The sequence below is a fragment of the Saccopteryx leptura genome, chromosome 2 (genome assembly GCF_036850995.1).
Source record: "Saccopteryx leptura isolate mSacLep1 chromosome 2, mSacLep1_pri_phased_curated, whole genome shotgun sequence".
In the NCBI taxonomy this organism is placed as follows: domain Eukaryota; kingdom Metazoa; phylum Chordata; class Mammalia; order Chiroptera; family Emballonuridae; genus Saccopteryx; species Saccopteryx leptura.
The window spans coordinates 97,810,009-97,823,622 of NC_089504.1; the positions used below are offsets into that span (position 1 = coordinate 97,810,009).

General features: G+C 52.4%; 1 protein-coding gene across 1 annotated transcript in view; it reads left to right on the top strand.

Moving 5' to 3' along the window:
* The first annotated feature begins 383 nt into the window (after positions 1-383).
* Positions 384-13,614, top strand: part of FGD3 (FYVE, RhoGEF and PH domain containing 3) — a 40,462-nt gene continuing 27,231 nt past the window's right edge. The window contains exons 1-4 of the mRNA XM_066368382.1: positions 384-464; positions 6,861-7,007; positions 11,334-11,508; positions 12,907-13,446. Coding sequence (XP_066224479.1) covers positions 11,404-11,508; positions 12,907-13,446 — 645 coding nt within the window. The 5' untranslated portion in view covers positions 384-464; positions 6,861-7,007; positions 11,334-11,403. The remainder of the gene's footprint in view (positions 465-6,860; positions 7,008-11,333; positions 11,509-12,906; positions 13,447-13,614) is intronic.

A 13,614-nucleotide genomic window follows, 5' to 3' on the forward strand; every position in this document is an offset into this window, starting at 1 on the left:
TTTCCAGCCACCTGTGGCCATTCTCAGTGTTCCTGCCCAAGAAGACCGTTTATCTCAGCCTGGGGGCTGCTGCCTGTGTGACCCGGGGACTGGAGGCACCACTCACCTCCACTAGATGACCTCTCTCTGAGGGTCCTGTCTGCTAAGAAAAGCACACCGAGGCGGTGGCTGTGGCCTCCAGCCCGGAAGCATTCAGGGGCACCGGAGCAGCCCATTAAAGTTTAAGCCGCCACAGGCCGCCGTGGGCTGAGGCAGCCTGGGCCTCAGACAGACAGCCTTCCGGCCAGTCCCGGCTATGCTTTTGCAAGTGAAGCAGCTGGAGCACCAGCAAGCTGGGGCGTGAATGCGGAAATGCACATGCATGTCACTTGGTGACCTGTGTTACGAAAACTAGCAAAAGGAAGTGTGTTCTCCTGCTGCCTGGAGTCAGTCCCAGAGAGAAGGTCGAGCGCGCTCAGCGGCAGGTGAGTGGTGCTGGCTCCCAGGTCTTTGTGGCCCTGCGAGCCTGGGCTGGTCCTGGAAAGGGCACTTTGGGGTTGGGGCACAATCAGAGCTGGAGCTATTGGGAACGTGTCTTCCATGCAGGAAGCTGTCATGGTGGCACTGTATGTTGTCTTGTTTTTGTCCCTTTCTCTTCCTGTGGTGCTGCTGAGGTTGCTTGTCAAAAGTCAGGTTATTGTGGAACAGCAAGCGTGCAAACCTTTATGCATGCCAAGTGCTGGGACAGGGCTGGTCATCATCTGAGGCATCTCAGTCTCCAGCAGAGAGGAGGGGCCGGCTTATCGATTGAGGGAGATCCCCACTTCAGCCTGGCTGGCACACTTGCCCACAGCGCGGTCCCACTCCGGTTGCCCAGGCCCAGGGCTATTTGGGTCTTCCTCGCCTGGGCCAAGGATGGGTGAGTGGTCCCAGACACAGTCCCCAGGGGTCTAGACCTTTCCACACAATGTGACTCAAGAAGGTTGCTTTGCCATCTTCAGTTTTGGTATGGATGATGAGGGCTTGTCTGTGGTTATGCTACCAGGAAAGAGGGCTCAGCCCACCCAGGCCTCCACGGGACCCTGCGACACACCCAGACAATGCAAGACAGCGGCTGGGCACGCAGTCCCAACCCTATGACCGTGGGCAGCTGCTCCCACCGTCTCGTGTCCCTGTCTGTGAAGGGGAGCCTGAGTGTGCCAGCTCCCGCTGTGAGTACAGCGCAGCAGGGCCTATGTGCTTAGAGCACGGTCCCTAACAGCACCCAGGGTCCACTAGCTCAGCCGTTCTTGTTCTCACAGGACAGAAAGCTGACACGCAGCACCCCCCTGGTTGCCCCAGACTGCCCAAACCCAACCCAAACCTCCGGAGCCTGACAGCCTGCGGGGACTGGGTGGGGCTGGGTGCAGAGGGAGGAAGTGGTTTGTCCCCAGTCGGGTAGTTGCAGGAGGCCCAAGTCCCCAGTTCCGCTTCTCAGAGGTGACATTAATCTCGGCACAAAGACCGGCACCTCCTTATGTGCAGTGAAACAGGACAGGGCTGTGTGTCCTGCACATGCTGAAACCTGGACTGTTGCTGGCCTTCCCAGGTCAGAGCTGAGATGAAAGTGCTCAGTGAGGCCCTGAACGACGGCGGGCACTTTGCGGCCCTGAATCCCTTGTGAGCCCAGGTTATGGGTGTCCCTAGATTCAGAATAATGACCACAGCGGCCAGAGCGCCTGTCTTGCTGCGTCCTCTTCTGCTCCAGTTGGGCTCTGACAACCCCCCAACTGACAGTTGAAACAACTGAGGCTCCAACATAAAGAGGGTGAACTTGGGAGTGAGAATGCAGCACTGGGTCTGTGCTGACTATAGGACACATGTGAAACCCAGACGTGAATGGAATGTCACTCACTTTCATGCCCTGTCTGTCCACCCCAGTGAGATACATCCTGGCCCCACTGTCTAGGTTTCACCTCCTTCCCTCTGGGCTCACATATCTCACACACGACCAGCTCTTCACATGGCCTGACTCAGGCTTATTTGCCTCTGTGGCTTTCCCTCTGCCAAGAACACCATTCCCTCTATCGGGACGCTGCTTCCTCTGTCGGGACACTTGTTCCCTCTGTCCGGGATGCTGTTCCTCTGTCAGGACACTGTTCCTCTGACTGCATCCTCATGTGTGTGGTGGTGATGACTGGTTACCCAGGTCTCCAGTGAGGTGGATGGTGACCAGTGACTAAGGGCCCATGTGGAGTGTACTGTTGCCCAGACATGGAGCTCTGGCTGATGCCAGAGTGTGGCCCTGAGAGGACAAGCCACCAGGCGTCCACTCTGTCCTGACCTCAAGCTGGAGTTTTTATTTTCAAAATTTGGGTTCAGCCAGAGCCCATTTTTGTATGTTTATGTCAAAGTACGCATTAGAAGGGAAATAAAGGCTATATGAGGTGCTGATACAGTTCCTTCATTCATTCACTCACCAACATGCTACTGGGTCCTGTCTGCCAGGCGGGGACCATGTGAAGAAAGTGGTGTTTCCACCTGATTCCTCCTGTGGCCACGCCCTAATGGGAGTGGAGTGGGACAATGTGGACACTCTGGGAGCAGGAAGTGTCAGGCACTTGGCCGCTGTGCCCTGCGATGCTCCTCAGAGGCCTGAGCTGGGAGGGTGGGGGCTGAGAATGCAGAGCTACATCTGTGTGAAGAATTTCAGTGTCGATTGAAGCCATTGGAAGGTTTTTGCTTGTTTTGTTTCATTACTTTTTTAAAAATAAAAAAACTTACTACATAATCAACAGTAGAGAGAATTATGTCATGAGCTCGGGGTGGCCAACAGGGCAGGTCAGCCTGAACTTGTGGAAAGAATGGAGTGAGGTACCCCGCCCCCTCACTGCCTCAAGGGTGGATCTGGTGGTATGGGTTGTTGCAGGGGTCAACTGTTTTCCCCCAAAGCTTTATTATAAAAAATTTCAAGTGTACAGCAAAACTCCAGGAATTTTGCAGTGCCCATGCCTGAGTTTTGACTTGCTTTGTCACACACCTAGCTACCTGGACAGAGAAGGATTTGTTTTTTATTTTAAAGGTTGTGACTTTTTTTTGAGAGAGTTATCAAAAGAGAGAGAGAAAGGGAGAGAGATGAGAAGCATCAACTTGTAGTTGTGTCACTTTAGTTGTTCATTGATTGCTTCTCATACATGCCTTGACTGGGGGCTCTAGCCCAGCCAGTGACCCCTTGCTCAAGCCAGTGATCTTGGCCTCAGGTCAGCAACATTGGGATCATTTCTCTGAGTCTGATCTCAAGCCAGAGACCTCAGGGTTTTGAACCTGGGACTTCAGGTCCCAGGTCAACTCTCTATCTATTGCACCACCACCGGTCAGGCTAAAGGTTGTGATTTATAGTAGCCTTTATGTGTATGACAACAGTGACTATACTGTTTATATATATATATATATTTTAATCTTTTTTCACTGATTTGAGAGAGAAAAAGAGGAAGGGATAGAGAGAGATAGAAGAAGGGAGAGAGAAGCAACAACTCGTTTCACTTAGTTGTTACATTTAGCAGTATGCTCATTGGTTGCTTCTTGTATGTGCTCTGACTGGGGTACACTGGGTCAACGCCTTATCCACTGAGCCACCCGGCCAGACCCTGTAGTGCAGAGGCGGATTTAACAACAGGTACACTGGGTGCGCGCCCTGGGCCCCAACTTCTGAAGAGCCCCACAAAACCCCAACTTTACACTTTTTTCTAATGACACCAAGTTTGGTTTCATATGTAGAATTTTAACATTAATAGCACATAATATTTTTTATTCGTTTAAAAAATATGGTTAACATGTATTTTTATTTTTCCTGTCTCTCTCTCTCTCTCTTTTAAGGGGCCTAATATTTTCTTCTGTGCCTGGGTCCTCAACTGACCTTAATCTGCCTCTGCTGTAGTGTTAATATTTATACTCCTTCTAACAGAAGTAAAATAAAAATAAATTGAAAATAAAAATAGTATAGAAAATTTTACTAGAAATTAAAGGTAGGAAGAAAAATATCAAGCAAATAAATACACAAGTAAAAAGAAGCAAGTAGAAAGCGTGCGGTGCTTTCTTTCCAAGCACGCCCCATGCGGGACCTTCGTCACGGTGCCTTGCGCTGCACCAGAGGGTCCCGGCTTTGCTTTTCATGAGCTGCTGTCGGTGGGTCCAGCCTTAGTCCTACTGGAGCTGAGACGGCCCTGTGATGGCAACCTGGGAACTCCGAGCAACACAATGGCTGTGTTCGTCTGCTCTTACCATGCGGCCCCGGGGGTGGGTGGAGTGCAGGGTGCTGCCTTGGGCTCTAAGGACCTTTGCAGGACTGTTGTGTTCGTTTTACAGACAAGAAAACTGAGGTTTGGCTGAGCTTGTTTGGCTACCCAGCCAGTAAGTGGTAGAAACTGGTCATACTGGATGCCCAACCTCAGACCCCTACACTGCTGCCTCCCTAGACCCACAAAGGAGGGCCTGTGATGTGTTTTGCACTGTGCAATCCATGTGTCTGTCATGTCCCTAAGTCAGGGGACAGAGCAGGGAGTTGGGGTAGAACATCTACCTTGCTGGAGTTGGTTCACCCACTGGTGTGTGAGGGGTCTCCATGTCTCCCCTCTTCTTCCCAAAGTGCTATCTGATGCTATCCAATGAGGCATCCACCGTCTCAGGGATGAAATCAACCAAGACATCATCCTGTGTTTTCCCCACAATCACTTACTGAACCCCTAATAATGATACCTAGGCTCTGTGCTGACCCTTGAGCTGTCCCTGAGGCTAACCTGCCAGGTGGGGACTCTGAGGCCAGAGCCACATGGTACATGGGCCACCGTTCCCCCCCCCTGCCCCGGTCTGTGCTCAGCCCCACTCAGGCCTGTTTCCCAAAAAGCGAGGCAGCAGTGCACGCAGTGAGCATCAGTAGTGGGTCAGGGGTTTGCAGGCGGTGCTGGATCTGAGCCAGGGCCATGGGGTTTCCAGGTGGAGAAAAGCCAGGGGTCGAGGCCCAGGGAGCCAGGGATGCAGGTTGGGGAGTACATTTTACATGCTTTTCAGTCATTGCTGTCATAGTGTCAAATTACAGAACTTCTGATGGGGACCTTTTTGAAATTTTTAAAAATGCTTTTAAAAATTGTTGGCCTTGGCTGGTGGCTCAGTGGATAGAGCACCAGCCCAGTGTATGGACATCCCAGGTTTGATTCTGGTCAGGGCACACAGGAGAAGCAACCATCTGCTTCTACCCCTTTCCTATCCCCCTTCTCTTCCTTTTCCCTTTCCACAGCCAGTGGCTCAATTGGCTCAAGGTTGAAGTGCTGAGGATAGCTCTGTTGGAGTGCATCAGCCTCAAGTGTTAAAAATAGCTTTAGTGGCCCTGGCCGGTTGGCTCAGCGGTAGAGCGTCGGCCTGGCGTGCGGGGGACCCGGGTTCAATTCCCGGCCAGGGCACATAGGAGAAGCGCCCATTTGCTTCTCCACCCCTCCCCCTCTCCTTCCTCTCTGTCTCTCTCTTCCCCTCCTGCAGCGAAGCTCCATTGGAGCAAAGATGGCCCGGGCGCTGGGGATGGCTCCTTGGCCTCTGCCCCAGGTGCTAGAGTGGCTCTAGTTGCGGCAGAGTGACGCCCGGAGGGGCAGAGCATCGCCCTCTGGTGGGCAGAGCGTCGCCCCTGGTGGGCGTGCCGGGTGGATCCCGGTCGGGCGCATGCGGGAGTCTGTCTGACTGTCTCTCCCCGTTTCCAGCTTCAGAAAAATACAAAAAAAAAAAAAAAAAAATAGCTTTAGTACTCAAGTATTGGCCCCAGATGGCATTGCCGGGTGGATCTCAGTCGGGATGCATGTGAGAGTCTGTCTCTCTATCTCCCCTCCTCTGCCCTAAAAAAAAACAAAACCAAAAACACACAAAAAAACAAACAAAAAAACTGTAGTAAAATATACATGACATAACGTAAGTTTACCATCTAAACCACTTTTAAGTGTCCAGTTTAGTGGCATTAAATTCATTTACATTATTGTGCAACCATCACTACCACTTACCTCCAGAACTCTTCATCGTGTAGAACTAAAACTCTGTTCCCATTAAATACTAACTCTCCCGGCTCCCGACACCCACCATCCTACTCTGTCTCTATGATTCGACTACTCTAGGGACCTCATATAAGTAGAATCATGCAATATTTGACCTTCTCTGACTATTTCACTGAGCATAATGTCTTCAGGGATCATCCATGTTGTAGCATGTGTCAGAATTTCCTCCCTTTTTAAGGCTGAATATTATACTATCATGAGTATTAACCACATTTTGTTTAATCATTCATGAAAACGAGTGTGCAAATATCTGCTGGAATATCTGTTTTCAGTTCTTCTGGGAGAAATGCATTCTTGAGGACACAGTGGATTCATGTTGGAACTTGGTATTGAAACAGATGCAGCTCCTCTAGGAAAAGCTGCCACACAGCGGGGAGGGGGTTGTGTGAGGCCCCACCTGGCTGGCCGGCCTGCAGGCATCTGTCCACTCACAGGTGTGCCAGTGCTAGGGTGAAGGGTCATTTTTTTCTTCCTTTTTATTTAATTTTAATTTCTAAGTTTTCTAAACAGGACTCATCACTGATACAGTTTTAAAAGTAACAGTAACTTTTTTGAGAGAGATAGGGGAGGGAGAAAACCAGGAAGCAACTCGTAGTTGCTTCTCGTATGTGCCTTGATCAGGTAAGCCTGAGGTTTCAAACTGGCAACGTCAGCGTTCTAGGCTGATGCTTTGACCAGTACCCCACCACAGGCCAGGGGACAGTGGCTTTTATAAGTGACGGTGTGAGCAGTTTGGGGAGTGACTGAGTGGGGAGTCTCAGCAAGCAGGGATGTGGCCGTGCTGACCCACCTCCTTCCCTCCGCACTCAGCTTGCCCTGAGGTCTGACCTCCACCACATCCCGGAGCCCGTGGCACCTCATGGCATCTTCATCCCTGTCTGTGTTCTCAGCACGCAGGATGGACACCCCAGTCCGGGCCGGCTGCAGCCAGAGCACTTGCCAGGCTGAGACTCCAAGGCAAGTATTGTGCTTCCAGATCCGGAACCCAGAGGGAAGTCCCCTGTTCAGAATAGCAGGGTGGCTTTGCTGCCTGGCACGGCCAGTCCCACATCCCGAGTCCGCAGCCATGCGTCCCAGTCTGTGACCTGTATGTGGGTGTACTGCTCAGGGGTTCCTGGTGCTGCCCCTCTGCCTGGCACTTTCATTATTATTTAATTACCTCCTGCAGGTAACCAACCACCTGAACGTGGTGTTGTAAAGAGCAACCCCTCTGAGCATTGTCATCTCATAGTTCTGGGGCTGGCAGGGCTCCCCTGGGGCTATTACCAAACAGGGCTGGGACAGTTCCAAAGGCTTCTCCCAGTTGTGGGCCATTAGCTGGGAGCGGGGGAGCTATATGCCAAGGCCACCAGGCCACATCAATGACCAGACAGGGGAGTTCCCTGCCTGCTCAGGGAGTCTGGGGTGCCAGGTGACAGGCAACAAATGAGGGGGTGTAGTGGGGGTTTTAGCAGAGGCTCCTGTGCTGCTCCTCAGGAGGTGTCTGGCAGCAGGCGTAGCTGGGCGGTGGGCAGTCTCATGGCCCATCTTTGGGACCATCCTGGACCAGTTCCAGCAGGCACCGGGCAGTGTGGGGGCTCCAGGGCAGAGGCCACAGCATCCATGTTACCCCCTCCACTGGCTGCTGTGTATGGAATCACATAAATGGTCTGTGATGCCATGGAGAGTGGAGTGCCTTATTTTTCTCCACACTGCTGCAGTCCCCACACCTCTCACAGTCCCTCTGATGCTGAGTGAAGGCAGCCCTGGCTGAGTCCTACAGCACGCAACAGCTCACCTGGGGTTGGCTCACCTGGGCTGCATTCACCTGGGCTGCACTCACCTGGGCTGCATTCATCTGGGCTGCACTCACCTGGGCAGTTGCCAGACTCGCTCAGCTCAGGCAGCTCCAGGCTTCTAAAGGAAGAGCTGAGTAGTCAGTTAGAATAACATCTATTTGACATGTACATCCCTTACCCTGGAGTGTCAGAATGAGCCTGGAGCCCCATCTAGGGGTTCAGCAACACAGATCTGTTGGGCCCAGATCCTGGGGGCTATTTCCGTCCAGGCCAGTGTGGCCAGGATTATCCTCGGCATCACCCACTTCATTGACTGACTGACTGAGATTCAGAAGCGCTTAGCATGGTTCCTGGCACATCATGTGTGTGCATAACTATGTGTTTATATGTATGTGTGCATACATGTGTATGTGTGTGTACCTGTCTGTATGTGTAAGCATATGTGCACACATGTGTTCCCTCCCCAAAGCCCCCCTGCTCCCCTGAGCAGTGTGGAGGGGAGGCTGGAACCTGCTCTGGTGCTTTGGCCTGGGAAGAGCAGTTGGGGGACCAGTCTCTACTTCAGTGAGGCCACAGGCTGCATCCTTCATCTTCCTGAATCAGCTCGGGAACGGTCTCAGTTGTTCCCCAGCCAGGCCCTCTCCCTGCCCCACTCTCTGCCCCTGGAGCCCTAGGCTCTCCTGTCTGGCCATGCATTGTTTGGCTTCCCTTGCACAATAGTCCTTGGAAGAGGAGTTGATCATGGCTCAAGGGTCTCCACTGGAAGGGCGCAAACCTCTCCTACTGACGGGACCGTCCACGTGCCTTACCACTGCCCTCTGCATGAGTCATCACCCCTTCCATAATAAGAAAAATCATACTAGGGACTGTCAGCAACTCTCCAAGTTTGCAAACTCAGAGGTATCACCTTCTATGGGGTATAATTGACACATAATTAGTGTATGATGCAATGTTTTGACATACGTCCAAACCCATGAAACCATCACCACAGTCTGTCACCCCTTGAAAGCTCCACTGTAATCCCCACACCTCACTACACTCACCCCTGTTCCCAGGCAGCCCCCAGCCTGCTGCCTGACAGCACAGATGAGTGTGCACTTTCTAAAATTCTACGTAAATGCAAAAGCACGCAGGTGCCTTCCCTTTCGCCCATCTCTTTTCACCTAGCATCATTATTTCTAGATTGATCTACGTGGTAGGGAAGCAGACTTTTTACTCCTGGCTGTTCTGAAGAAGGTTTGTGTAGAATTGACATCACTTCTCCCTTAAATGTTTGGTAAAAATTCACCAGTAAAACCATCTAATCCTGGAGTTTTCTCTGTGGAAAAACGCTTAAAAATAAATACTGCTTGTGTTTCTTAGATCTGTGGATTGATGGTTTCTATCAAACATGGAAATACTTTGGTTATTATTTCCTCAAATATTTTTCCTGCCCATTCTTTTTTGGGATTTCCATTATATATGGAGACTCTGATCACATATATGTTAACTGAGCTGCTTGAAATTTCCCTACCTCCCACTATTCTCTCTCCCTCTCCTATTTTGGATAGCTCCTGTTGTCTCTCCAAATTCACTATTTTTTCTTCTACAATATTTAACCTGCCATTGAGAATGCTTCCAGTGGGCCTTGATCTCACACTCTGTGGGTTTCACCTCCAGAAGTTTGATGCGCATGTTTTCTACCCTCCATATCCCTGCTGACCTTTTGAACATGATGGAATGCAGGCCCCTCAGCTGCCTTGATGAACTTGTCTGCTAATTCCAACCTCAGGGTCGGCTCTGGGTCTGTTTTACCTCATTGACTTTTCTTCTTCGCTTGTGGGCGGTGTACTCCTGCCTTCTGCGTGCCTGGTGATGTATGGTTGGGGACCAGACATGTAAGTCTCATCTTGCCGGGTGCCAGCTATGTTTGTGTTCCTATAATTATTCCTGAGCGTGGTTTAGGGCTGCAGTTAAGCTGCTGTTAGAGACTGGCTTCCTGTTAAGATTTATCAATATTTGTTGGGTCGACCCAAGCAGATCTCACTGTGGGACTAATTGTCCCCTACACAGAGGCAAGACCCTTCCAAGTTCTCTAACTCCCTCCAGAGCATGGGGTTTTCAGCTGGGCAGGTGGGGACGAACGTATGCCCTACCCTGTGTGAACGCCAGGTGATGGTCCCACCACCTTCCCTGCCCCCACCTGGTCCAGCCTCGTGGTTTCTGCACACATACCTGAGTCTTCTTTGAGGGGCTTTCTTCAACTCGCCTCTCTCTGTGCCACCTCCCTCTCCAGTGCTCTGCCCTGTGATCTCAAGCCACCTCGGTCTTCTTGAACATTCAGCTGAGTCTCTGCACGGAGGGGTTCTACCAGGGTCCCCTTCTCCAGGCATGAAATTGGGGTGACAGAGGGTACACTGCACCAGTTACCACCTCTCAGGAGCACAGTGCTTCGCTGTTGGATGCAGGGTATCTGTCAAACTGCCGTTGCATGTTTCATGCAGGTTTTGCTTATTTCAGACAAGAGGCTCGGTCCTGTTTCTGTCACTGTACCTTGATGGGAAGCAGGAGACCCTGAGGTGGGGCTGGGGCCAGCGCCATCCGGTGCCAGCCGGCTGCAGGTGCACACGAGGAGGCTGAGTGTGAGGCCCCATTCCCTCTGGCACATTTTTACTGCTGGGTCATGTCTGATATCTGTGAACCTGAGTTTATCCGCTGTGCTATGAGAAGAATGCAGCAAAGCATGTATTTTCTGTTTAGAAATCTTAATATTTCTCCCGAATAAGCACGTTAAGAATGTGGTAGCAGCCAACAATGGATGCGCACCCTGTGTGGGGTTTGGTGTCGCTTAAAGGTGCGTCTGCTCAAAAGCAGTTTGACCCCAGGAGAAGGTGAGGAGGCTGCTGCAGGGGCGGGAGCTGGTGCCTGGCCACTGGGGCTCACTTTACTCCCCACTGGGCTCTGCGCAGAGCAGTTGTGCCATGCAAGCTGCCAAAAAGCAGGCTCTGGGACACCTCCTTGGTCATGAGTGAGAGACCTCCATCTGCATGGATGGCTCTTCACAGTTCAGCGAGTGAGGAGCAAGTGTGTGAAGTGTCCCTTGGCCACCCAGCTTAGGGTGTGGGCAGTGTGTCTGAGGTGGTGTCAGTGAGATGCCCAGGACATGGGCTGGAACCAGGCGGTGAGCCCGCCAGCCCTCTTTACACCGGGTGGGCTCTGCACATGTAAGGGACCCTGCTTCCCTGGTATGTGGGACTCATGTGGCCAGGGACTAGCTCAGCTCTGGCCCCAGGGCATCAAGCTGGGCCCTCGGAGCTGCCCCATACCACAGGGCATTGCCTCAGGCACTCAGTGCCTGGGAATCAGTGTGCTGTTTGCTGCCCTCTGTGACCTGCCCTGGGTCCACTGTGTTGGACAGTGGCATGGAGCAGCTCTTACACGCTGTCCATTCAAAACCAGGCCTGTCACCTTGGCTACTCCAAGCACCAGTGGAGGTGGTTTTCATTCTCCTTTCATGTTGTTTTAGAACCGCCTGAGCTGCTCTGCTTCAAACCTGCTGGGCAAGAAAAAGTCTCAGCAAATCCTCCCAGGCCTGCATGTGGTCTTGGATGGCCAATCTAGACCCCCAGGACGTGGCCAGCAGAGAGCCAGGCACCGACTCATCCTCCTCAGCATCTTCTCCAGGAGTCTGTGGGCATCAGGTAAACGGCCTGTCCCTCAGGAATAAGAGACTGCTCCTGGTCCCTGTCTTCCTCTGCAGCCCCAATGCAGGTTTAAGAGGAAGGTTTCAGGGATGTCCGTCTTGCTCTTGTTCAGTCCCACCCTTGACCCTCCTTGGCTGAACTCTCGTGCATTCTCTGTGCACCTGGAGTGATGCTTGATCCTGCTCTCCCCAGAGGGGGCTTCCAGGAGAGGAGTACCATTGGGGGTGGAGGGAACCAGGTTGTCTAGAAGGTGCCTTGTCACCTGTCTGATGGGATAAGGGTAGTGATGGTGAGGAGGGGTCTTGACAGGGAAGCTGCCTCACCTCAGAGCTGCGTCATAGCATAAAAAGCACTGTGGCAAAGCACAGTGTGGACCCAATCCACTGTGCTCAAGCTGGTTATTGCTATTATTTTGTACATGATTCCTTCCTTCTTCACTCTCTCCCTTTTCCCTCCCCTCTCTCTTCTTTTCTTCTTCCTTTATCTTTTCTTTTTTCCAAGTGAGAAGAGGGGAGATAGAGGGACAGACTCCCACATGCGCCCTGACCAGGATCCACCCTGCAACCCTCATCGGGGCTGATGCTCTGTCCATCTGGGGCCATGCTCTCAGCCAAGCTATTTTTAGCACCTGAGGCGGAGGTTCCACAGAGCCATCCTCAGTGCCTGGGGTGTATGTGCTGGAACCAATCGAGGCATGGCTGTAAGACAAGAGAGGAAGAGAGAGAGAGAGGAGGGGGAGAGGGAGGGGTAGAGAAGCAGATGGTCGCTTCTCCTGTGTGCCCTGACCAGGAATCAAACCTGGGACATCCACATGCCAGGCCAACACTCTACCACTGAGCCAACCAGCCAGGGCCCCTTCTTTTTTTGTGTGTGTGACAAAGAGAGAGATAGAGAGAGAGAGAGGGATAGACAGACAGGAAGGGAGAGAGATGAGAAGCATCAATTCTTCATTGTGGCTCCTTAGTTGTTCACTGATTGCTTTCTCATATGTGCCTTGACCAGGGGGCTACAGCAGAGTGAGTGACCCCTTGCTCAAGCCAGCAACATTGGGCTTAAACCAGCAACCTTGGGCTTCAAGCCAGAGACCTGGGTCTTCCTCATCCCAGGCCGACACTCTATCCACTGTGCCACTGCCTGGTCAGGCTCTTCTTCTTTTTTTTTTTATGTAGAAGAAATTTATTTTAAAAATATAATGCTTTCCATGTGCCATTTCCCAAAAGCTTGTCTAGATAGGACCAGCTAAAGCTGACCACCTGTTCAGCTCACATGAGACCCAGCTTACCCCTTTCGTGTTGAATTTTTCCAAAAAGCATACCTGGAAGCTGCATTTGGGGCTGTCCTGGGGATTGGTCCACGACCCAGCTGGCATTGACCATGCTCATTTCTCTCTGACAGGAATCCTTGCCCCACCCACCCAGCCCTTCCATAGAGCTCAAAGAGCTCAATTTGAGGATGGAGTCAGGAGGAGCGGCCTCCACAGCCCCAGCCCTCATTGCCACCCTGAAAGGGCCAGATGCTGGGCCTGGCTGCTCCTCCACAGAGCTGTCCAGCACAGACCCAAAGAAGCTCCAAATGCTGCCCCTTGGGCCTAGAGATCACCATGGGGAAACTGCCCCTAGGAACTCTAGTGGCCAGGCCACTGTGGGGGACAGTCCCCCAGACACGGACCCCACGGGGGAGCAGAGCTGCGACATTAAGATCCCTAACCGGGACAGTGGGATCGACAGCCCACCTTGCAGCATGGCTGACGAGTCCTTCCCTGGCGAGGAGAGCAGCGAGGCAGGCCTTGGCCCCACCATCCTGGGACTGCACCCAGAGAGGACCCCAGACAGCAAGACCTGTCTGAAAGAGGCTGACAGTGACGTGGGCAAGAGCAGCAGCGAAGAGCCTGAGCAAGAGAACAACCCCCTGGGGGCCAGTGTGGACCCAGCCAAGGTAGGTTGTCCTCCTGCCCAGGGTGGCAGGGCCCCTCCAAAGAGGTTTGAGGTTTGCAGTGGCTTCACCCATGTTTGGTGCCCATAGTTGAGTGCCTGCTCAGACACCATGTTCGGCCCCTTAGATAGGTCTGTGGGCAGGACTTGGGTAAGGACCACACAGGCCGGC